Below are 26,992 nucleotides of genomic sequence, written 5' to 3' on the forward strand. Positions count from 1 at the left end.
AAGTACAAAAAGATTTAATTTTATTCTTTATTCTACTGAGATTAATACTACTGTCTGCCAAAAAAGCAATGACAAGAACTTATAAATCAAAGTCTAAATCAACTGTACTTGAAGTACAAAAAGATTTAATTTTATTCTTGCATTTAGGGGCAAGTTAAACAGGACTCTTACTGATCTAAAACTATACCTCAGGAAGTTAAATTTAAACCATTTCATGAAAGATGAAAAAATTATTTTGTCAGACATTTTTCCAAGCAGCTGTTACAGTCATACTGTTTAAGCTGCGTATTTTTAAAAACAGTTGGCTTTTTATGCAGTTATCCCATTTGTGTCAGCTGGATTCATAACTCTCAACTGTCCAGATTTTTGTCCCGTCTTGTTAAAAAGAAACATCTTTATATCACGACACAGGCAAGCATAAATTTATATGAATGACAACAAACCATATTGACAGAATCCTAGTCGCAAACATTATACATCACTTATAATCTACCCAATCATTGCCAGTCAAACATTACATAGCGCATTGAAGTCCTGCCTTCTTTTAAATCTCATTCCACTCATGTATGTATTGTTCCCATAATTCCCATTTTTTCCTATGTAATTTGCTGCTACACTTTTCTAAAGATTCCAGTTGTTTTCTCTCAGTTACTGTTTTCACTACTACTACTACAGTTGGTTTAGACTATGATTTCCATTGTCTAGTAATTGCTTTTTTTGACAGCTAGCATAATTAGACTCATCAAGGCCTTACTGTCTAGGCAATTCCGATTCTGTAACATAGCTCAGAAAAATCATTTCCCTAGTTAGACCAATTTGGTCATCCAGCATCTCTGACAGAGCAGTCTGCATGGAATCTTTGAAGTCTGCCAGCTCATTACACTCCCAGAAAATATGTCCAAATCCACCTCTTTCCTCCCCAATCGCACCTCCAACATTTGCTATCTACCCGAGGAAAAATTCTCTGGAGTCTATTTGGGGTATAACAATATCTATGCAAACATTTCCAAGCAAAAATCCTAAATCTTCAAGATTCTGTTGCATATTTGGGAGACACACATATATCCCAGATTATTTCTTTGTGAATTGCTTATCTAATCTCTCTTCCCAGTCCTTCCTAACCTCCTCTGATTGATTCTTAGTTATCATGCAATATTTTATATACTGTACTAATTATTCTTAAAGGCAGCTTCTATTCTAGATTCTATTAAAAGCTATACCAGTAGTGGGCGGAGCCTAGATGGCCAACTGAGAGCAGTGAATTTTGAGAGCTCCATAAACTAGTATAATAATATAGGAAAATTTTATTATTTTCAAGTTTAAAATGTCACATATCTATAGATAAACTACTAAACTACATAAATATCAATTTTGGTGGAGATATACAATTTTTTTTTTCCGTCAAGTAACTTGGAGATATATTGAGTCACTGAATATGAACAACTGAAGGAATTCTCATCCAGATGCTGCTTTGAAAAAAGAACTGCAATTGGTGACACCTACATTACATGAACTATCTTTGAAGATGGATGGTTTTAAAAATGACTTAGAAAACCTCATATTAAATTCTCAAAAACAGATGGCTACTCTTAAGGAACTATTACAGCAACACCATACAAAAATAACAAATGTAAAGACTTGTCTAAATGACACTGAAGGGAGAGTCAAAGAGGAAGAATTCCAAAAAGAATTTCTGATTAAACAGAATACATGGCTGCTTAACAAAATAGATGACTTAAAAAACAGGGAAAGGAGAAACAACATAAGGATCTATGGTCTGCCTGAAAACACTGAAGGAGAAGACATTTCATTTATTTATTTATTTATTTACATTTGTTTACCGGGAAACTCCGAATGGACGCAGGTCCTTTTTAAGAGGAAGCCCTGGGAGAAAAGCTCCACATCATGTACATGATAAATAGAGATACAAAGTTGCAGCAATAGTAAACAACATTACATGTTGTTGGTGTTCTTAACCTGGATTCCTGAATTTTTAGACTTGAAAGAGGGACTTTCATTTGGAATTGAAAGGGTCCATAGAGCACTGAGGAAACCTGCTTCCAGCTCAACAAATACTCCATCTAGATCCATAGTTATACAATTTCTTTCATTTCTGGATAAGGAACTAATATTAAAATCTGCTTGGAGAAAATCACCCTTAAAATACAGTCAAAGCCTGATAAGGTTTGACCATGATTATTCTTCCAGAATACAAGAACAAAGGAAAAAAAGTCTGGCCAATAATAAAACTGTTGAAAAAAAAATCATTAAAGCACAGCTGGCCTTTCCAGCCAAGATAAAAATACCTTTTGCCAATGAGATGAGAACCTTTAATGACTTAGAAGAAGCTACTATATTCATCAAAAACAACATGTCTATCCCAGAAGAAATGGAATGGATGGCCCCTACTCTTAAAAGAATAAAAGAAACAAATCCTTGGACTGATGCTAAAAAGAAGAAACAAAAAAAAAACAATTCCAACTTAGCTGTCCCAAAAAAATAACTACAACTACATCTCTCAAGGTATCAACTGATATGGTACATCACTTGTCATCTATTTTTATTTAAAAAAGGAGGGTTTCTTAAACAACTGAGAAACAGTAATGATTTATTCAGAATGTTCAGAGAGCCCAGTAATTCTTCACAAACAAAGGTAGGTCAAGATGGGTTACCATTTACATTACATATAAGTCAAAACAACGCAACATATAAAACAAACATAGAAGTTTCTATTCCCCCTACTTGAACTCGATGAATACTTATCTTGTTCAGTTTTCATTGTTTTTACTTATAATAATTTAAGTAATTAATTAACTAATTCAACAAGGTACCATTCATCAGAGTTCCGACTCAAATGTAACAAATTATCATATATAATATCAGTAACAGTAGAGTGTTTTGAAAAAAAATGCCGTCATGGAGACTAATGCCTTCTTCAGTTAAAGTATGATTTAGAAATGTCATGTATATCCTGGTTAAATAATAGTAGCAAGCTCTTAATACAAATGTCATCATTATTCTGTCTAAATATAGTTAATATCAATTATGGCAGGTATCACAGCTACAAGTGCTGTTTGATCAATCCTGATATGGTGTGCGTGGATGCAGCTATGTCTGGCAGCTAGTACAAATGTCACTATTATTCTGTCTAAACATAGTTAATATATCAGGTATCATAGCTTCGAGTGCTGTTTGATTAAACCTGACATGGTGTGTGTGGATGCAGCTGTGTCTGGCAGTTGTTGTATGTTGCCATTTTTGTCTCCAGGAAGCTGTGGGTTGCGGCTTGTGAACAAGGTTTACTGATGCTTGTGTATTAGGAAGAGACATTTGGTGTTTTAGGCTGGATCCATGGGAAGGGGGTGGATAAAACTGATTTGGGATATTTTGGCAGAGAATATAGTTTGTTTATACATCTGCTGAGTGAGAGGTGGGAAGGCTGGAAGAATGTGTTATCTCTTGTTATGGCGGCTTGTTGGGAGGTTTTTTTTTTATCTGTTTGCTCTCCGTTCTTTTCCTGGCTGCTGCCTCGCTGAAAGGGAGGGAATTTAGGCTTGAAGTTGAAGTGAAGTGAAGTGATCGCGAGCCTCTGGTATGCAGTACAAAGACACACTAACAGAAACAGACGCTCCCAGGTTGCTATGGTAACAGAGACAGAGTGATGATAATGCTTAATGGCTCTGAGGAGCCTCAGAGATGATTCTCGGCAATTATGTTTTTGGTTTAAAAAAATATATATAATAAAAGGGCTGTTTTAAACCACATGTACACATATTGATGGTCTCCCAACACTTCGTTTAGCTCATTAAGTTGATTCTTGATAAAAAAATAAAAATAGATCAGAGGTCTGATGAAGTCTACACTGGCTAAACGAAAGCGCTTACATATTTTATTATTTTAACAATAAATATAAAGCTTTTACATTGGTTTAATTTTTGTGCTTCCAGTTTTCTTGTGAGGATTTTCAACTGCCAGTCATTATTACATTTCATTTGTTTGTTGGAGTTACTTGTTTCCTCAGTTCTAAAGTAATGCTATTTGCTGATGACCTATTACTAACATTATCTAATACAAACGAGACATTAGAAGAATTATATATATTTATTGACAAATTTCACATGACTTCAGGACTCCATTTCAATAAATCAAAATCAAAATTGTAACTTTTAAATAAAAGAACTGCAGACTAAGGGAGTTCACATCATAGGGAAACAAGAATCTATCTTAAAATATCTAGGAATTGAGTTACGCAAGGATAATAATGAATTAGTCTAAAAAAACTACAATAATATCATCAATACAATTAAAATCTCTGTGGAAAATGGAACAAAATGATATTAACATTTGAAGACAGACTACAGTTAATAAAAAGAAGTTATGTACTCACCATAACGTTCCATGTATTTAGTCCATCTCGCCGGACATTATTACATGTGGGTTCGGAGCCGAGACTCGACCGCTTAGAAAGCCCGAAAACTTCTGATTCGCTCATGGCTAATAGGTATCCCATGGTGCATGCGCACTTTCCCCAGATCTTGTTTGCTACTAGTCTATCAGGATAAGACAGGAAAAAGGACAAAGGTCTGGAAGAATAAACTGTAATAAAAAAAGCACCCTTGTGGTATCAACCACTGTAGAAAAGGAAAAACTGTATCCAGATCCTCCAGGAAGGGGGCTGGTGGGTGGGTTCGTAATAATTTTCGGCGAGATGGACTACATACATGGAACGTTATGGTGAGTACATAACTTTTTAATGCTATGTAGTCCTATCTAGCCTCCATTATTACACATGGGACAGTGTCCCTAGCATCTCAAATGGGTGGCTCACTGGAAGATACTCCTGAGTACTGTGGAACCAAATGAGGTTCTACCCCTGGAAGTTAAATCCAATTTATAATGTGAAATGAAAGTATGAGGGACAGCTCATGTTGCTGCTGCACATATATTATCAATAGGTGTCCTGGCTTGGAAAGCAGCAGAAGTAGAAAAAGACCTGGTGGAATGCGCTTTGACTTTAAAGGGTAACTTCTTTCCCTGAGAATTGTAAATAAAGGAAATACAACTAGAGATCCAGTTCGATAGTGTAACTTTGGAAACTGGCAAGCCCATTCTCGCCTCAGCAAAAGAAAAACCACTGTTCTGATTTTCTAAATCCTTTGGTCCTGTGGATATAGAACCGCAGTTGCCTATGCACATCCAATTGGTGGAATGTATACTCTGCTTTACGGGAGTGATTAGGAAGAACACTGGCAATTCAATTGTTTGGTTTAAGTGAAATTGAGAACAGACTTTAGGATTAAAAGAAGGGTTGGTCCAGAGAGAGACCCTGTCTTTGTGAAAAATTAAATATGGAGGTTTAACAGACAGAGCCAGTAATTCAGAAACTCATCTGGCTGAGGTTATTGCTACCAGAAAGAGAGTCTTCCAAGACAGGAATTTCAACTGACAATTATGGGCTGGTTCAAAAGGTGGCAGAGTAAGTCTAGACAGGACTAGATTCAGGTCCCAAGGAGGAACAGGGTCTTGCACAGGAGGTCTTAACATCATGGAACCCCTAAGAAAGGATTTGCACAGTTTGTGAGACATAGGGCTGGAATCATTAATCCCCACATGAAAATTTGATATTGCTGCTAGCTGAACTCGGAGTGTAGCAGCCGCTGAACCCTGGTGAAAGAGTTCTGAAAGAAACTCTAGAACAATAGTAATGGGAGCTGTAAATGGATCAACTTCTCTGTTGTGTGCCCATATAGAAAATCTCTTCCATTTACTGTGATACAATTTTCTAGTCGAAGGCTTGTGAGAAGAGGTAATAATATGAGTTACAGCTGGAGACAGATCATGAAGCCTGACTAGTGACGGAACTGGAGCAGCCATGCTGTCAGTTTGAGAGCTTGGAGACTGGGGTGAAGAGAACCTGACGTGTGTCTGGAGGTCTGGCACTGGGTCCAGAGTCCATGGGTAGTCTAACAGGTGAGGCCTGAGAAAAGGGAACCAAATCTGACGAGGCCATTAAGGAGTGATGAGGATCATCTTGCTTCCCAACAGCATTGCTTTCTGTATGACCTTGGGGATGAGTGGAAAAGGAGGAAAAGCATAAAGCAGTCCTGGGGGGCCAATTGTGGACTAGTGCATCTCTTGGAGACTCTCCCGGAGGGGGGGATGAGAGAGAAAAAGGTGCTGCATTTGGTGTTGATGGGGTTGGCAAAGAGGTCGCAGCAGGGTTGTCCCCACTTGTGGAAGATCATACTGGCTATTTTCTGGTTCAAGGACCATTCGTGAGGTAACAATATAGCCCTGCTTAGCTTGTCCACTATCACGTTGGAAGTCCCCCAGATGTGCATTGCAATAAGAAAGCATTGGAAAGAAATCGCCCAATTCCAAACTCGCAAGGCCTCTCGAGGTAAGGGGTATGATCTGGTTCCCCCTTGTTTGTTTAGATACTAGACCACTGACATGTTGTCGGTCTGCATAGCTATCGGCCCTAGAGGGAGAAAGTCGTGAAGTGCTTCCAATGCTAGAAGCACCGCTCTTATCTCTAGGACACTGATATGCAGATGGGCCTCCTGCTCTTGCCATGTGCCTTGGACAGTCCTGCCAAGATAATCCCCCCCACCCCATCTGAGAGGCATCCGTGGTCACAGTGGCAACGGGTTGATGCGGTACAAAGGGAGTCCCCTGTGGTAAGATGACCTGTTTGAATCCACCAGCAAAGGTCCTTTTTGCAAAAATCTGTAATCAGAATCTGATGATGTAGAGGCAACTGCTGAAACGACCACTGGGATGACAGGAACCATTGGAGTATTCTCATATACAGTCTTGTTAAAGGTACCAAGGTTATAGTCGATGCCATAGTTCCGAGAAGCTGCAACACCACCTTCGCTTTGACTCTTCGAAGGGGAAGTATCCTGTAAATTTGTTGCACAAGATTCTGTATTCTGTCTGTAGGTAGTCTGGCTGTCATATCGACCGTGTCTATGTTTGCTCCTATAAAAGTTATAGGCTGAGTGGGCAAAGTAGAGGATTTTTCCCAGTTTATAGAGATTCCTAACTGCGAACAGAGTTTGATTGTGGAATCTCTTGATTGAACTAGGCGATGCCTGGTGGTGGCGGTCAGGAGCCAATCGTCCAGGTATGGAAAGACTTAGATTGACTGATGCCTCAAATGAGTTGTCACTATCCATGCACTTGGTGAACACCTGGGGGGCTGTGGCGAGACCAAAGGGCAGTACCCGAAACCGGTAATGACTGGCTCCCAGCCGGAAGTGTAGGTAGCTCCTTGATGCTTTGTCCATCATTATGTGGTAGTAGGTATCCTGGAGATCTATTGAGCACATCCAGCTGTCTCTCCCTAACAGAGGGAGTATGGATTGTAGAGTGACCATTCGGAACTTGGACTTCTTTATATACTCATTTAACCTGCTGAGGTCTAGGATGGGTCTCCAGTCCCCTGTTCCTTTTGGAACTAAAAAAGCCTGGAGTATGTTCCGAATCCTGTCTGGTCTGTTGGGACCTTTTGGATGGGCTTTTCTATCTCTATAGCCGCTTTATCCCTGTGATTGGGTGGTACATCTGGGATCCTTTTGGGAGGGCGTAGTGGAAGGGAAAAGGGTATAGAGTAACCTCTGGTGATAATGTCTTGTACCCACTTGTCTCAAGTGAGATTTAGCCAGGCTTCTGGGTACAAGAACAGGCGACACCCGGCCGGCTCCAGAAACGCACAGTTGGGTTCCACATCAGGAACGCTGATAGGGACGGTCACAAAAGGAATCGCGACCTCCCTGGTTTTGTGGGCCCCCCCTGCCTCTAGGGCAAAGTCTACCATTATATCCTCCTCCACTGCCTCTGAAGGAGGAATCACCGTGTGTGTCCTGGAAAGGTCTCTGATTTCTTGAACCACATTTTGCCGCTCTTCTGACCTTTAGGGTAAGGTCTAGAAGGAACGGTAAAACCAACTTCCATGGCAGAGAGAGTCTTTCCTTCCTGCTCACACCTGGTGAGTGTATCTTTCACCTTGGGTCCAAAAAGAGAGGATCCGTCCACGGGGGCATTGGTGGATGTAGACTTGAAAGGCTCAGCAAAGTTGCATAGACGCATCCAGGAATGTCTCCTTAAGGAGACTCATGAACCTGCCCCCCTACTCACACCATCAGCTGCATATGAGATCAGCCGCATGGAGGAGTTAACAATAGATGTGAGAGTAGCCAACTGAGCTGACACTGTAGATGGGACTGCTTCAGTAGAGGAACCCTGAAGAGTATCTCCTATCTCCTTTAGGAGATCTCTCTGAAGTCTCATAAAATGTGATAGATAGTTCAACGATCGGAGTGTAAAAGCCATTGAAGAGAAGATACGCTTCCCGTACCTATCCATCGTTCGGGATTCCTTATAGGTGGATGGATAGAAGAAGTCTCTGCTAGCTCCTTCTTAGTGGCCGTCACCACCATCATGGCATCAACAGGTAAACCCTTGGATAAAAACTCTGTCTTTAGGGGCGGAAAGAAATTTATTCGGCCTCCTGGGGACCGGTTCCACAGCATCAGGAGTCTGCCATGCTTTCTGTCTCACAAGATCCAGTAATTCGTCAAATGGAGGAGACACCCATGAAGCTGAGGGTTGAGACCCAAAAGCCTTCAGGTACACTGACTCCTCATCGGAGAGGGTAACAGTGGGCCAACCACCTCTCTGCCTGAGGATCTCCAAAATGTCTGCAAAGGAGACATCTTCAGAGGACAACTTAGGGGACCCCTTCGACTCATCAAGGTCAGTGTCAGATGTGACAGACTCATCAGGGGAGTCTACATGCTTCCTCTTACATGATCTCTTCCGAGGGGTCTCCTCAGCGGGGTTTTCTGGGGAGGTCTCGAAAGATCGGGGACCACCCAAATGGGGGTCCTGAGGCTGTGAGTCTCTACCATCCCGGGGCAGAGAGAATGCTGAGACCGTAGTCGGCGCTTGAGGGAGTATAGCATCGGTATTCCTACGTGGTATGGATGAACTATCCAACAGGCTCCTCATCCTCACAAAGACAGATTCCTCCAGCTCGGGCTGACACACCAAGAGGAAGACTCGGCACTGAAGAGTTTCGGTTCCAAGTGTCCCTCTTGGGCCCGATTGAAGAGCTTCGGACCCTAGATACTTCAGACGGCGTCGACTGTGTCGGAGCGGAGCTCGGCTCCGAGACAACCACACGAGGTGCTGGAGCCGAGGACACCACTATAGTCGGTACCGACAGCATCGGCTCCAAAGGCCCAATCTGGGTTGGAGGAGGAAAAAGAGCAGGAACGGTAGCAGGAGTCAGCTCCGAGACAGAAATGGTCGGAGCCAATAAAAATTTTGGCAAGGCCGACGACTTGAGTAGTCTGAGCACCACTCTCTCGATGTCTTCTTTAAATAAGCTCCTGGAGGATCTGGAGGACAGTGTGGGAAACCTCGCTCTCTGCAATATAGGTGATTTTAGAGTAGGGAAGACCAGTGGAATGTCTGTAGACAGACTCCGAAGAGGACTGCTAGTGATCGGCACTGAAGCAATTGGTGCCGACACTGCAAGATCCATGTCCAGAATCTCAATCAGCTCCAAAGACAGTGGAGCCGAAGAGACAGAGGCCAGCTCCGATTTTGGTAACTTCTGTGGAGGTTCCGAGACAGATGTTGAGGCTAGAAGGCCTTTCTGAGGTCTTGCCCTTATCTTTTCTAGAAGACTGCGACCTAGCAGAAGAGGCTAGGTCTTCCTCGAAGGAAGGTTTTAACATGCCTTTTAGGATCAGCTTATTCTTCCATTCCAGGAGCACTCTAGGACTAAAGGAATGGCAAAAGAGACAAGTTTCTTGAAGATGGATGGCCCCTAAACAATACACACAGATGCTATTGTCCATCAGTGATGGACATTTTTTGCAAGCATTTAGTACACTTTTTAAATCCTGACTGTTTATGCTCTTTATGTTCTTTGGACATAATGGCAGTAGAGAAAAAAAACAACACACTCACGCAACAAGTGTGGAACTAGATCCTCTAACAAACAGATCTAGCCCTAACACTCAAGACAAAAAAAAAATAAAGGGTGGTTTTACTAGATTCTCTAACTTAAACGAATCTAGTGCCAAGGAAAAAGGGAAACAAACTAGCACCTCTAAGTTAAACGGTCTACTCTAAAAGCATACACTCACGGGAACCACACACAAGAAGGCCAACAGGCTGAAGAATTTTATAGCAGTAATAAGTCAAATCTGGTTAATAGACACAAATCAGTATCACAATAAAGCTATCAGCAATCAGAATAACACTTCACACGAAGCCAAAAACTCCTAAAAAAGTAGTAATGATAAAGAACAATTCACTTAGCCACGGCCAACCAAAAGAAGCTTCTGAATGAAGACGCGGCAAACGAGATCTGGGGAATGTGCGCATGCACCATGGGATACCTATTAGCCACGAGCCAGTCAGAAGTTTTCAGGCTTTCTAAGCGGCCAAGTCGGAGCCGAGGATCAGCTCTGAACCCACACGTAATAATGGAGGCGAGATAGGACTGCATAACATAAATGGTTTTACTGCCCAAGATCCTATATATAGCCTTGGCAATACAACTGTTACCAGAAAGGAATATACTTAAAGAAATAAATTCATGCCTAATAAAATTTGTATGGTTTTCCAAAAGAAAAAGAACAGCTTCAATACATCATATCAGACCATGGAAATAGGGAGGATTACACTTTCCTGGTATAGAAATATATATAAAAGCATCAATATCTAAAACAATCTTAGACTGGATAAGTCTAAATTACTTTGCAAACTGGAAAGAATTACTAACTGTAATATCAATAAATGAATTTGATTTACAAAATACAATTCAAATAACAGATACTTGCCATGGCACATATGTATTGGTATGCAATATAACATAACTAAACCCACTAAAACTCATGAGTAATTACATTGACACATTTAGGAAAATTATTAATGCAAATATAGATTTAAAAATCTGGTTTGATCTTTTAACACCATTTATAGTCACAAAGAACTTTCCACATAAAATATATAGAGAAATTATTAATTCCTGGGAACAGAAAGGATTTGTTTGTTGGCTCCAATGCATCAAAGAACTAAAAGGTTTAGATATGTAAGTAATAAAAACAACATACAAAATTCCACAACAGAACTGGCTAGCTTTACAGACTATTCTGTCATATTTGCTAGATTTAAGATGAATAATTAACAATTCTGCATTTAAATGAATATCTACATTTATGAACTACCTATATGAAATCATATATAATGACTTTGACATGGGAAACAGTATTTCAAAATGTTACAAAATATTGATAAACTATGAAACAACACCCAAAACCTCATATTGGATATATATAACAAAAGGACACAATACAGTTAACTGAAGATATTAAAACAAATATCTTATCAATAAAATATACATCCTGTACACAATACTGGAAAGTTTTTAATTGGAAATGCTTGCACAGAGCATTCTTAACCCAGACAGAATCAGTAAAATTAGTTCTTCCATAAAAGGAAATTGTTGGAGATGTCAGCAAGTACATCATGCAGACTGGAACCACATTTTCTTTGACTGTGTTAAAATTAAGCCATTTTGGAATGGTATTAATACCTTTCTACACGCTTTATTTAATGAGTCATTTTATTTAACTAAAGCTCTTGTATTATTAAATGTGAACAAAGGTCCTCATCTGAATAGGTCAAACATGTATCTAGTATGGACTATACTTGCAATTTCAAGGAAGTGTACAACAAGAAGATGGAATACAAACACAATACCAACTTTGGAAGACGTCTACAACCTACTGAAGACCACAGTATTACTGGAAATTAAAATTAAAGAACTAAGAATTTATCCAAAGCCATTTATCAACAACCCTTGGGGAAAAGTCTTATTGTTGACTGACACTATACATTAATTGATCAGACACTCTGATAATGGATTGGACATACTTATAAAGTACCTGTATACATTAAGATCTGTTATAGTGTCAGGCTAATGTAAACAGTGTACATAGTTATTTAAGATGTTATGTATACATACTAAGGAACTCATTCAAATGTATTTGAAAAATAAAAAAAAAATTTGAGGAAAGAAAAGGCTGTACCAGTGCTGGTCTTTCATTTAGGACCCCTCTTATTTGTTTCTCTTTGCCTATACTTCGACTTCAATCCTTGATAGGGAATGCAATCTCTAACCTGCAGTCCAAATAAAATATTGGTATCTTTCCATTCTGTTACCTTTCCCTCTGTAGATATTTGCTACTAATATCTTGGTTCCTTTGCCAATTTTCTCCAATAAATTCCGGTCCCTTCTTGATTATTGTCTGCATCCCTAATTGCAATCACCCCCATTGGCAGAATCTCCTTTCTCCATTCCCATGTTGGCTTAGTTCTTGGAATACTTTCTGCTACTTTATGAATATAATATTCTGCAGGATTATTGCTATTCTCCTTAAAAATCTGCACTCAAAAACCAAGACTCTCCTTGTTTCTTGAGCTTCCCCCTGTTTCATTATCATCCCTTTTCACGTCGAATTATAGTTTTCTGCTTGTGCTATGTATAGGAGACTTAATTGTGTTGCTCTGAAATACCCCTTCAAATCAGGTAATCCCAATCCACCCTGTTCTATTGGAAGAATCACCTTATCCCACTTGACTCTCGAATCTTCCCGTCCAAGATAAATCCTACCACTCTTTCATTGCTATCTACAACTTCTCTGGTTGATAAAAATATGCTTGACCTGTGTATAAGACTAAAAGGACTAACATTTTAACTGCTTGTATCTTACGATCCATATCCATATAATAGAGCTTCCATTTTCTCAGTTTTTGTACTATCCTTTGTTTAGTCTCTTCCCACATATACTTAGCTGCCACACTGGAGTCATTTTAATCTATACTTCTAAATACTTCATTTTATTATGTCTTCATAAATATGGATATTGCTGAACCAATCTGTGTGTGGGTAAATAATTTACAGCTACTGCCTTTTTTTAGCTTCATTAATTTTGTATGCCAAAATGATATGAAATGTCCCTTTCTGGTTTTGTCAAGTATAAAATAATATCATCTGCAAATACAGCCAGCTTTTCTCGACTATACAAATTATATCCTTGAATTTCCGAGTCCCTTGTTTTCTTTGCCAATGGTTCTAAATAATGCACACAACAAAAGGGCACCTCTTCTTGGTTCCTCTGCTCAAGCAGAAATTATCAGAGAGGACTCCACCCACTTTAATTTTTACCTCCGATTCCTCGTATACCCTCCTAATCAACCTTATAATTTTATCCGGGAATACAAATGGTTACATTGCCCTGCTCATAAAGTGCCAGCTTACTCTGTCAAATGCTTTCGCTGCATCAAGACCCACGAACAACAGTGGTATTTTCTTAAATTCTGCTTCCCTCTGGATAATCAATGTTCTGTTAATGTTGTCAAATGTTTGCCTCCCTTCCACAAAACCACATTGATCAATATCTATCAATTTTGGCACACTTTTGCCATTCTTTTAGCCATCACAGGCATAAACACTTTATAATAATGGTTTAGCATTGAAATGGGCCTGTAGAAAGATGGATCTTTACCCTCTTTATGTATTACAGCTACCACCACTTTCTTCCAGGATGGAAAGTACTTCTCTTAAAATACTAAACAAAACCTTTAAAACAGTTTCCTCCTAATTTTCAAACTTCCACAGGAATACCATCTACTCGTGGTGACTTTCCTGTAGATTGGCTGTAGATCGCCATTTTTAATGCATTTTTTTTCCTGTTGGTACTTGAGCATCATCTACCTCTTACCTTGGCATATTTAATTCTTCCATAAACATTTCCATTTGTACCTTTTCTTGATTTTCATATTTCTCTGCTTTATACAAACTTTCACAGAGTTTCCGAAATATTTCTAATACTTCTACAGGATATTGTTGCCATCCTTGTTATACACTCCTTAAGCTTGGCGACAGCCCTTTTTACTTTCTGTTGCCTAAGTCATTGTGCTAAAAGTTTTTATGCTCTAGATTGATCAATAAAGCAGTTGCTTAACAGCAATCTTTCTATACTCATGCATATTTATTAAGGTAATCCCTTATTTTCTGTTTAACATTATGCAGTTGCTCTTTTTCTTGTTCTGGAAGATTTCCCCCTATTCTGTAATACTTGAACATTTCCAGTCCCTCTAAATAGTTCTTGTTATTTCTTAACCATATCTCCCTTTCCTTTATTTCCACCATATGTTTAAACTCCACTTTAATTTTATCCCACTCCATAGCTATATTTTCAGAAGAAATTTCTGTCTTCTCTAATAGCTCCTGAATAATTTCCATAGGTTTATAGGTTGGTAGTAGGCTATCGGCCCTAGGGCCTATATAAGCCTAGCCATAACAATTCCCTGGCTATTTCTTCCCACAGTGTTTACTTCCCTGGACCCCTGTCTAGCAGGGCGACTGACGTGATCCCCGGGGTGAATTTCCCATCTCCCATCCAATCATCAAGGTTCCTTCTGAAGAGGACCAAAGAGGCGCTCTACTTGACATGTGTGGGCAGTCTATTCCAGAGTCTGGGGAGTCTCTGGGTCAGGAACCTATCCTTCCAACATGTTTTGTACATTGTGATGACAAGGTTTAGATCCCTAAAGTGTGCGTCTCTGAGGGATTGGGATTTCTTTAAGTGTAGCACATCCAACAGCTCTGGGTTTGACATGGCTTTGTATGTTAAGCAGAGATCACCTCTGAGTAGACAATATGTGACAGAATATAGGTGGAATTTTTTTAGACGGCCAGCATAGGGCATCTGCTTTAGACCTGTGATTCTTTTAGTGAGGTATTTCTGCTGCCTTTCCAGTTGTTGCAGATGTCTTGAGAGGTACATCCCAAATGGGGCGTTGTATTCTATAATGGGTCTAATGAGGGATGAGTACAGTGGGAAAATGACCTCCTATTTTTCTGGATGAAAAGCCCTTAGTGATAAGGTGTGCCACATAGATGGATTTCCTGACTGTTGTGACGATGTGGTTATCGAAGGTGAGACCACTGTCCACCTGTGTCCTTAAGTCTCATCACACTTTCGGTGTTTAGCGTACTGCCACCTATGTGGTAATTCACGGGTACACGTTTTTTTCACAACGGCGATAACTGTACATTTCTTGGTATTGAGCTTGATCCCATGGCTCTAGCACCAAGCATCTGTTTCTGTAAGGCCCTTTTGTAGAGTAGCCACATCATTTGGGGACTCAATGGCTCCCAGTTTGCAGTCATCTGCGAACTTTGTTAGCCAGAGTCCACTACTCATTTATTAAATTCACTTTTCAACAGCTTGGTGGGAAAGCACCAATGTTTCATTTTTATTTCATTACCCTGTGTTTTTATTTTAGTTGTTATTTGTTGTATGATCTGTAGTAGTTAATGGGTACTTATCAAGATCTTCAATTAAATGCATGTGCTCCTGTGAAATGTAAATTCTGTCTAGCCTAGGCCAGTTTTTGTATCTTGGGGAATAATAAGTAAATTCACTCCAAACTCCTATTACTGAATTCACATCTTCCATGCCAAATATTTTCATAAATTTCTTTAAAAGTCTACCCTCCTTTGTTATATATTCTGTTCTGGGCCCCCGAGACACATCCTCACTGCTGCAAACTAAGATCCAGTCACCACCTATAAGTAATATTCCTGTCTGAAAGCTGGTTATTTCTCCCAGAATTTTATTAAGCGCCGTTATAGCAATTTTAGGTGGAATATAAATACATGGCAGTGTAATCCTCCTCCCTTGCCAGCAGCCCCTTAGTACTAGAAAAATACCATTACTATCTTTTATATCCTCTTCTATCATTATTGGAGCTCCTCTTGCAATTAATACATTATTCCTCTTTTCCTTTGTCCCAGGTATTCCGCTGAATAACCATCCTGAAAACCCTTCTTTATCAAATCCACATGTTCAGTTCTTTCCAAGTGTGTCTCCTGCAGCACAGCTATTTGCACTCTACATTTTGTAATATAGTTCACTACCCCTTCTTTTTTGTATTTATCTGCGAGATCATTGGGATTTAAAGACATTACAGAAAGCATCATTGTATTAAAAAGTTATTATTCACACCTTTTCTGTATAACAGCTTTTCTGTTAAATGTCAAGGACCAGCTTTTGTGTTACATGCATAAACTGTTTGGCAGACTGAACTTTCATACAGTTGTTTCTTGTCATATCCATTTCAGCCTACATCGCATCTTACAAAAGTTTTTGTTCTATTGAAGGCCCTCAAAAACACCCCAATACCCCCCTAAAGCCTAACGTAACATTAACACACAAAACTCTGTACATTTTCAAATACTGAAGTTTTGCCCTCCTAATAGGAACAAATGTCCCAAACTGACAACCACACTTTCAAACTTGAGTTAACCTAAAAGAAAGATTATCCATGCTAAGACTTATAATGCAGCCTGTGCTTCTATACTACGTGGGGTCTAGTTTTGTCTTATTTTTATAGCTCTCCCAGCTGAGAAAACACCTGAATACTTTCAGAGAATACTATCTCGTAGCCAATTCCTCTTTTTCTACCAATTTCTCTTTATCAGACTGTCTCCATGAAGCTATGAGGACCAGATACAGAATTGCTACTAAGCATACATTGATTTGCTAGGAAAAAAAGACTTACAATATTCAATATTCTTTCTCATTTACTTGCTTTCTCTTAAAACTTGTTACCAGATCAAACTAACATTCTTAATCCAGCCATTCCTCTATGCAAGAATGAGAAAAAGCACATTATTAGTTCTTTTGTCAGGCTCTTTCAACCAGACTTGTCTTCTTTGTTTACACTGCATTGGCTACATTTCTTAAAACTGAAGAAGGAGAGACACAGAAGGGAGAAAGAATAAAACTGAAGCAACTGTTTACAACAGTATCCCCATTACACAAAAACAAATGAGAAAACTTTACTTTATAGCATGCAAGGAAGAGCATACACTATAAAATTAGTACTATTAAGAAAATATTTTGTTTTACTTATAGCTAACTTTCTCCTTCCTCTTCCCCTCCCCTAAGTATTTTTCCGAACATTAATAACATTAAGTAAGGCATACTTATTAGAGTACCACACAAGTCCAACAAAGTCTAAAAAAGTCCAATATTTCCAGATTTCCTTGTTCCGTTATATTTTACAAACATAATTCCTGCTTTGTAAATCCCATATTTGCCAATTTCCAAGTTATTGTTTTTTTTCATGTTCATCTCCAACATCCTGTCTCTGCTTTATTTCCAACATACTCTAGATTCTTCTAGTCAACTCTTGTACCCCCTTTCCTTCTCTCCAGCATTTTCCATTGGAACACTGGAAAAGGTTTTACTGGCACAGTTTCTCTCTGTGGTCTTTATTACCAGAAGAACAAAAAAGCAGAATCTCCTTCTGTTTCACAGCTCACTTTTTGTTGGACACTTTTATTTCCTCCTTAGCAAGCACATCATCAAAAAATGACTTTGTCCCTCCAGGGAAGAATATTTTGAAGAAAGCTGGGTACAGCAGTTTAAATCTCATGCCTGTTTCTCAACATTCAACGAATAGTGGAATAAATTTATTCCTCTTTTGCCTAGTGTACAATGAGTAATCATTCTCCACAAACATTCTGCTGTCTCACACTTTCAGTAATTTGTCCTTCTGCATGAACTCCTCCTGCTGGCAGGATTGCATCTTTACTATTAACGGACTAGGTTGCTTTCTCATAGCCAGGTTTAGAGTATACACATGATGTTCCCTGTCAACTAACAAATCCTGCAGTGGAATACCAGTCCAGTTGCTTATTTGTGCTTTAATAAAATTAACAGTCTGTTCCTTCCAGCTTTTCTGGTACAGCTGAAAATCTCAGGTTTTCCCTACATGCTCTATCCTGTACTTTTTTTGCAGTTTTATCACCTCATCTGAATACGTTTAAAGTTTCTTCCATTTTCCCCAGCCTTTTGCTGTTTGAGTTGATATACTCCATCAATGTTTTGTTTATTTTAACCAGGTCTGCGTGCAGTTGTCTGACACTCTCCTCTAGGTTACTGGAAGTCATGTCTGGAGGTTGCACTGCTTTTTGTTTAACAGCTGCAGAACTTCTCCCAGTCAATAGTTTTTTTCTTCATCTTTTGAAGCTGATTTTTTGCAGGTCCTCTGTAATTCCTTTTTCATAGCATCCAAACAATGCACTTACTAGCCATTACTGAAATTTACTTAGAAACAGAAATGTCTACTGGCCTTCTCTGCTGAGTTTCTGTTTTCACACTGGGAGAGCTAGAATTAAGCAGTTATTCAATGTGCAGCCATCTTGGAAGCCCCTTGCCTCATAATTTTAGTATATTTGTCACAGCCACCAGGTAGTGTGAACCTTTGCTTTTGATAAGTCACTGTTGAGATGACATCCCAACCTCATGTGCAAAAATGGGTTGTAGATGGATTTTTTTACTTTGTCCAGATTTCTTGTGCTAAGAAGATGAGAGGTATGGCTGACCTCAGTGTCACAGAAAGATCTCATATGTCACTTTTCTTGGACTTAAAAGATGAAAGTGGGTGGTAAATACACTAACTCTAAGACTGCAATGTCCCAGAGATAGGAATAATCTTTGGAGGCGTGGGGGTACAGCTCCAACATTGGCAAATAAGCAGCGTGGCTTTGTGTAAAAATATTTTTTTACTATTTTTAACAAATGCAGTAGATTATCTGTCATTATTGAAAATATTTATCTGTTAGGCACCCTGCATCAAGTCCCTTTATGACTTTACTTCAGTAACATACCTTTTGTTAGTTTATACTTATGTTTAGCATTTTATTTAAAGTAGTAAAAAAAAATGTGTGCAAGAAATAGTATTGTGAACAAGAAATGTGTTTAAATCACTTTGTAATTCTTTAAAAACCATGAAACATTTATATATTTACTGTCTCAATTGTAAGTACAGCAGACTGTTTTACCAGATGAGTAAACTGTAAGCAGATGCTATTTGTTCTGAAGAAGAGAAGATGAATTTCATCTTAGAATATTTTAGCTGCAATATATTTAAAATTTAGGATGGAACAGTGGTGCAGCAGTAGTGCTGTCGCCTCACAGCAAGAGGTTCTCCGGTTCGATTCTCAGCTGGAGTTCCTTTTGTGCACAGTCTGCATGTCCTCCCTGCATTCGTGTGGGTTTTCTCTGGGTACTCTAGTTTCCTCCCACATTAGAGCATTTCCCCTGGGTCTCTGCTGAAAATTGGTTTCATTCCAAGTTGGACTTTCCCAGTAAACAAATGTTAAATAAAAAAGGCAAGCTTTCCCATTATGCTGTTTTACATTTTAAGAAAATTGTAAAGGCCCCACCTACATGACGGTAGTTTAGATAGATGAAATGATGTCATGACATGTCAAATGGACAAGATATTTTTCCCAATGTACTGGCCTAATTACCCTTACTTATATGAACTCCACCTTGGGTCTCCCCAGAAAATGAACCATGCTTACAGGGCCTAACCCAGTCAATGACAATAAATAAAACATAGCTGAAATTAAGTCATGTACTAACTTCCAAATTTGTGTCAGGATAATTTCATGACCAGTCATTGACCTAAGGAGACTGAAAACAAACCTTTGTAGACAATTGTAGAAGATGCACACAATTGTAGCCAGCAAAAAACAACAAATGGCTCCAGCACTTTGGATACAACCTTCAACAACATATACTCCACTGAAGGCTGCAGCTCAGACATTGAGTCATTCTTATTTAGTTAGTTATTTATAATTAAATGTTATCTAGTAGATGGCTATTGCCATGCTATGAAACCTATTTGACAGAAAGAGCAACAAAGGGTACATTTTTTTTCCTTCCCTTAATTTCTGAGGTAAGGGTGCAGAATCAAATTTCAATGGCCTATGGAGAAGCAGAGTTCAGCTCCCCACTCCAAAAGTTAAACATTCTGAGTTAAGACTAGTAATAGATTCTGGTGCAGAAGAGAAGGAGCACACAAACTGGTAGGGGTGGTCCACCTTCAAAAAACTGGCTAGAAAGGAGTGGCACCAGGAGAAAATCTGTGAGGGTTGTGGTGATTCTGCAACCATTGAAACCTCCCATTTCACTGTAATAACAGCATCTTCAGATGCCCAAAGCAATGTGAGAACCATGGCCTTCATCATGCCTAAAAATATAGAAGGTCCACCAATAGAACCTTGTGTCTTCAATCAGGAAGCCAAGGTCAGGATGCCCTGGACATTCTCTCTCTCTAGTCTGGAATGACTTGAAAAATGAAACTGATGAAGGAAATTCTATGAATCATGATCAAAAAGGGTTTCTCTCAGTTTATGGAAGTAGCCTGAGCATTTACTCATGGGATTAATCAAGCCATGACACTTCTAAGGAGTTCCCTGATGCTACCACCAGAATACAGTTATCCAGATAAAGGAACACAAGGAGGGCCTTTTTCAGAAGGTTTCACCACATCAGCAATGACCTAAAGTTCACGTTGTGGCACAAAATAGGCCAAATGCTAGCAATAAGTACTGAAAGTTGTCTTACCCAAAGTAATATGAAACAACCTCCTGTGTGGAATACAGATTTATATATGCCAAAAAGCTTTCAACATATCAAGTGATACCATCAGGGCATCCTGCAGGATTATGACTCACTGGAAAGTCATTCTCATAAGTTCTAAATGCACTCAATGAAGTACCTGCGGTCCAATAATAAACACAGATTGACCATTCCTTTTGGGAATGGGTGCCTTGGCTTCATTCTGAAAGGAGGGCAAACTTTACAGTTCCTTTAAAGAGTAGACTCAAAGCCTATCTCAACAGATCTACACAGTCAGACTGGTCTTTCAGCAAAGACATCTTTATGCATTTTTCACTCTTTCCTACTTGCTGGTGATTACACTCTCCAATTACCGTTGTTATATATGTGACAGCAGATCCACGGTGGTGGTGCTGCGGTAGTGTTGTCGCCTCACAGTAAGACACTGTCCGGTTCAACTCTCAGTTAGAGCATCTTCTGCATGGAGACATGCGTGAATGGGCGTGTTGTGTGTCAGGGCTGGCAACTCGGTACGTAAAAATCAACTGCCAATCATTAGCGGACCGGAGTTCCGCTGTGGCGACCCCTAACCGGGAAAAGCCGAAAGTCACAACATATATGTCACAGCAGATCTTATTATAAAGCCCTGCTCCTCGCCTCTGCACATTCTGAGTAATCCTCAAAAGGGAAGGCATTCAGTGAATGTAGACCAGAGATATCATTCCCATTCCACAAGAGATATAAACAAGCAAGCAATGCTCTCTCTTTAGAAGCAGACCCTCCTCTTGGGTCCTATGGTCTCCACTAGGGAAAATATTAGAGGTAAGCATGCCTCACATGACATGTATCCCTCTCCTTTCTCTCAGAAAGGGGTAAGAGAGCTTCTCTCCCTCCCCGGCTAGCCTCTCCAATGCCTAGGATGCTACTTGAACCCCTGTATGCTGTATCATACTCAGAGCTCCATCTCTTTCTATATATACCATGAAGCACAGCAGGGTCTCCTCTGGGGAAGAACCTAAAAACTTTAAGACATTGACCAAGATGGACTAAGATGAACATGTTCAGAGACTTTGTGATGGTTTTCCAAACTGATGCAAAGTTGTAGACCTGTCCTCTACCCAAAAGGCAGCCCCAGAAAGTAGTCAGTACTACAGTTCAACCAGTGGAGGCATCCTATTCTTAGGTGAATTAACTGGCACAGTCAAGACTATGCAATGCTTAAGTGCCTGCACTGATTTACAAGGAGGCTGTTTTCTTTTGGGAATGGCAGAGCCAGGAAGTAGTAGTAGCAATGGGGGTAGGAAAGGATCATAAAGTGTCCTCCACAGTGCGGAGGGCCTGTTTTGCCCTCAAGACTCATCTACCAGGTCTTTTAAAAGTAAGCAGGAAAGAACCTGCACTTTAAAAGGGATGTCAGCAATGAACTATCTGAGCTCCACCTTAAGGGAGAAGAGTCTTAATTAGGCCATTTTGTGCTAGCAGATGCTTGAGCCTTCATCCCTAATTATAGCTTTGGCACTATCATAACTGCAGCAGGATACCTGGAAGCATAGGCTAAAAGCCAGCAACATTTTAACCACATCCTTGATTCCAGACAAAGGCAAAAGAAGAAAAGTTTCTTCAGCTTCTGCTCTACTAGAAAGGGGCAATGGAATATAGAATGCAGAGACAGTTGAAAGCTTGACCCCAGTTTGACAGAGGAATAAGTTCTCTTACCAGCCCCTTACAAAGCTTTACACTACTGGTCAGGAACAGATTGGCAAAATGCTATGGTATTTAGACCTCAAGCCGAAAGACACAAACAAACAAAATAAACTAAGGAAATCATTTAGTAGCTGATTTGCGAATGCCAGCTTAAGACTTTATTCCACCTTGCAAAGGAATTAAAGCAGCATTTGCTTTCCTGGGAGCAACAGAAATAGAAAACGGATGCCTTCATGCTGCAACAGTGGTATCCTTGATGACTGGCTCCAAAGAGGAGATGACCCAAGACACCTCCTTCCCTTATTAGGCAAAATTTGAACACTATTTCAGTCCACATAAGACTTCCTGATGGTTTATTAGAAGGAGGTGTCTTCAGGGGCAGGAGATGTAAAGTAGGGAGTAGTCATTTCTTTCCTACCGCTTGGAAAATATCCTCAGACTCCTTGTAGGATTCAGTGCAGGAGGGCATCCCCTGTGCATCTGCCACCTTCAGAGGGAACAAGTTCATACAATAACATGTGTGATGACAGGCATGCATCAGGTGGGTGATAGAGATAAGCTGATAGGGATTTGGTGCTTGAAAGCATATCCACACCAAAGATGCTGGGGGTACTTGAAATGTCTGCATGAGGCCTAATGCTAACATCAGGCCATGTTCTCCAAGAGGTACCCATATCCAGCTGGCCCCAAATTCCCATCGAACTTATAACGTTTATCAGAAGCCTAAGCACAGAACTGCAAACAATGGAATGAAAATACCTGGTAGACCCCCACAGCATATGCTAGTGGACCATGCTGACATTTGGAGAGGAGAAAGACATCTTGAGAAGATGGCCTTTGGCCTTGCAAAATGATTATTTCTGGTCAGATGACTTAAGAAAATACTCCCTAGGATCTTCTCATGTCACTAGTTTAGTCCAGCTAATCAGCTCAGAAAAAAGTTAGCACACCTATGTTATGCAATGTGCCCCATATAGTGGGAGCCAAGGCTGCGCCTTCTTTAAGGTCGTTCTTGTTCACTGAAGCAGACGATGTGTTATGGATAAAGTTACCGGGCAGTGTTTCTAGGTCAGCCCTGAAAAGAAAAGTGTGCCTATTGGGATTACACAGTTAAAAAAGGAATTAATAAGAAGATAGGCACTAGACTGCAAATCAAGGATAAACTGAAAAACCAAAGACAGCAATTTCAGAAATGGACCAGGTTTCAGTTTCTCTAGACTTGATGGTGTACTTGCAGAAACCTGGGCTTGCACACTGAACCCTTCCACAGATCACACAAGGCTGAACCTTAACTAGTACTATTGCCAAGTAGAGAGGCAAAATCATGAGTTTCACCCTCAAACACCTGTGGGTGTTGAGCTGAAATGCTGGCACTTAAAGCAATGCAAAATTTGCTCTCTCAAGCTGTTGAGATAATGGTGGTAAGAGTCCTGATTTATCTGCCAGGCACAAAGCCATTTAAATTTTAGGAATTGTAAGTAGGAAATTTTCACAGACAATAATCAGAATCAGGATAAACTGTGCCTCCTAGTACAATGCTAGAAATCAGAATGTGTGGCTCAGTGTAACAAATGTTCTCCCAAATATAAGAGCATCAGAGAGAAATTGACTGAAATAAAACAAAAAAGAAGATGAACCTAATTACAGACCAACTATGGTGGGTCCTTGATGTAAGATCATGAAATTTATCCTGCTGTAAGACATTTTAAAGATAACAGAAATATTTATTGGCTCCTACTGACACAAATAACATCCTCCCTCCACTGACACTACCCATGAACTGCTGTGTATACCTTAGAATGCTGACAACAGATGAACATGATGGCTGTTGGAGACGTGACTTAAAGGACAACAGCTTTTATATCTCTAATGGATGGACAACAATGACAAAATGATAAAAGTCAGTGTGACTGAAGATTTCCAGATGCAAGCTAGCATGAAATTAGAGACTGAAACAACTGACCCCATTTCAGGGCAAGCCTTGCAATAAAACTGCTGCTGCATAAAACTGAAAATTTAGAAAGAAGGAAGGAAATTTCTATAAGTGTTATTTCTAAGTATATTCATTACCACTGATGGACAGCCAGAGGTATATTTAAAAAAAATAAACTTAATTAAAACACACTGTAACTTCAAGTACCTTTGCTTGTAGTTGGCAGGAAGAGAGATCCATCATGTAAAAGAACAGCAGGCAAACCAGGAACTGTGGAAAACAGAAATAAACAAAATGTGTACTTGTTTCACATGTCAGTGTAACATAATATTCTGAAGCAGCCCAGTAATGCAATCAACATTCTGTGACAGATAAAATTAATCAGTTACGTACTTCTAAAAACCTATACTTACATTTTCTTAGGAGTATATTCATGAACACTTTCAAGCATAATCCAAACAAAAAGCCAGCTATTTTGTACTGTAATTTAACAACCACAGATAAGATCTACAAGTAGAAATATTCCTCCAGACATGGTTATTACTGCACAAGACTAAACCAAGAAAATTACCTCCACATAAACCTCTCGACTGTCCAGAATTTCATAGAATGTCCAGATTTTTGCCTCATATTTTTTGGTCTGTTACTCATAAAATATGTGGTCTTCTGGCATTGCTGAGGATTAAAAATCACTAAATAATGACATATTTGAGTTTCAGACTTCGTATACTTCATAAAATGCATGCTAATGTAAAACCTGTTAATCTAGCAACTTTCTAAGTTTATAATGACAATATATACTGTCTATACCACTGCCCCTCCCCCAGGCTATATTATTCCTAAATTAGTATACATGTCAGTACATTTTTGTTATCTCTCATTTTTGGTCTTTTACTGTTCTTATGACAAGAACACATAGTTATATCTGACTTAATGTACTACTGCTTGGCTGTAACCACTGCTGATTAGCTGCTGCTAAATATACTTATTTCATAATTATCTGCTTTACTCATCATCACTTTGTATGTAATGCTGCTAAATGCTTTATATAATTCTGCTAAATGCTATCAGAGTATTCACTATAATGTATATGTACTACTACTATTATTTCTCAGAGCTTCTCTCCCTGGCCTTTTGCTAAAAAAGGGCTTGCTTGTTCAGTCAGTGTTTCTTGGTAAAGAAATGGAAATAAAATAAATAATATTTACAATTTGACCATGATTTTGGGTCTTTGTCCCCCCACTATTTTTGGTTTTATTCAGAATTATTGTACTTAGAGGTTGGGAGGTATGCCACCACACTGTATAAATACTGAATCTGTCGTCCCACCAACACAAGTATTTCTGAAGCATCTTGTGAAACATTTATATGCAGATCAAAACTAGCATTAAGCATGTGTGCTAAAGTTATCATCTACCATTTTGCATGACATTAAAATATACAGGGACTTCCAACATGGATGCACACCGAGGAAAAGGTTGATTAGAACTCCCCCTGAGTGAAAACTGATAAACTGTTTTAAAAAGCTGTTAAAAGTTATCAATTTGGATAAAAATTCACTTACTGGCAAGTAATTAATCTGCCTGGATGCCAGCAAAGAAGAAATGTGGAATGAGAGAGAGAGAGAGAAAACAAACCACAAAAGCAGAAACAATTTGATTGAGAAGAATCTTGCAGCTATTCAGTAAAATAAGTTTAAATGGCATCTTTAGTACAAATGATAGCTTTAAGGAAATAATGAATCCAATGCTCTCAGAGGTGTTCAAAATAAGTGAAACACTTGAGGAATACATAAAGTTAAATGACAAAAATCTGAAAAATGTAGAAGCTTTAAGTAGCTTTTCAGATGCAATAAAACTACAGAAATAAGAGGCTGAAATGAAGGAAAGACTGAACATGAAGCTTCTCAAGAACAGCAGTTTCAAAAATAGTAGAGTTAGATGATGGAGCATGCAGGGAAAATATGAGACTGCTCTAGCAGAGAAAATGGAAGATTTAACTGCTGTTTATACTGGTGATATTAAGATAAGAAAGTACTTTTTTCTTAACTGTAACATGCCCAGGCTTTACATTGTAACAAGTCAAAAAGGGCTGGAAACAAACAAGCTAACGTTAAGATCTTGGGCTGCTGGTGGATGTAAAAATGCATTCATCAAATAATATAAAGAATTAAAAGTAACTTTGCATGTTTTTATAAAGGTGGATGCCTACACTAATGTGCTTAATTTAAACTGCACACACATTTTTAATGAAACAGGCTTGAAAAACAGAAAAAGATGAAAATCATGAACATGGTAGCTCTTTAATGCAGTTACTTGCTGGTTGTTTTCTATCGGCATATGCTTTTAGTTGGAGAGAGGGAGCCTGCAGGTGCAAGCAATTAATCATATGAAGTCCAACTGGTGTGTTAGAGTGAAATCTACAAGGCACACTGTACCTAACTTTTAAAGATACATTGATAAGCAGTTCTGTCAAAAATAAACCACATTTGAAACTGTGTGAAACTACTAAGTTATACTAGCATCTGAATCTCCAGCATCCTTTGTATCTTAATGCATTAAATATAACAGTGCACTGTGTAGGGGTAACTAGTGCACTTTTTCTTAAGGTTTAAGTTAATATTTATTGAAAGCATGATAGCTGTTTTTCACATCTGAGAAGGGAATATAGAAAAGATAAGAAAAGAAAGCAATTTGTGGCTCTAATATGCACTTTAACATGGTTACCTTCAGTATAGGTAATGCCTGTGGGGATAGTCATCAATTTGGGGCCACTTTTCCCATCCAGAAGGGTAAATACCCTTCTTGGGAAAGTTTTGTGCTTCCTGTGAGCTTTTATTCAG

General features: G+C 39.1%; 1 protein-coding gene across 2 annotated transcripts in view; it reads right to left on the minus strand.

The window, feature by feature from the left end:
• FANCA (FA complementation group A) overlaps positions 1 to 26,992 on the minus strand; it is a 2,214,801-nt gene that overhangs the window by 351,436 nt on the left and 1,836,373 nt on the right. For both annotated transcript variants that reach the window (XM_044081851.1, XM_044081852.1), the window contains exon 39: positions 24,358 to 24,420. In XM_044081851.1, coding sequence (XP_043937786.1) covers positions 24,358 to 24,420 — 63 coding nt within the window. The remainder of the gene's footprint in view (positions 1 to 24,357; positions 24,421 to 26,992) is intronic.

This window comes from Protopterus annectens, chromosome 8.part1 (genome assembly GCF_019279795.1).
Source record: "Protopterus annectens isolate FY-2018-M chromosome 8.part1, PAN1.0, whole genome shotgun sequence".
Taxonomy (NCBI): Eukaryota; Metazoa; Chordata; order Ceratodontiformes; family Protopteridae; genus Protopterus; species Protopterus annectens.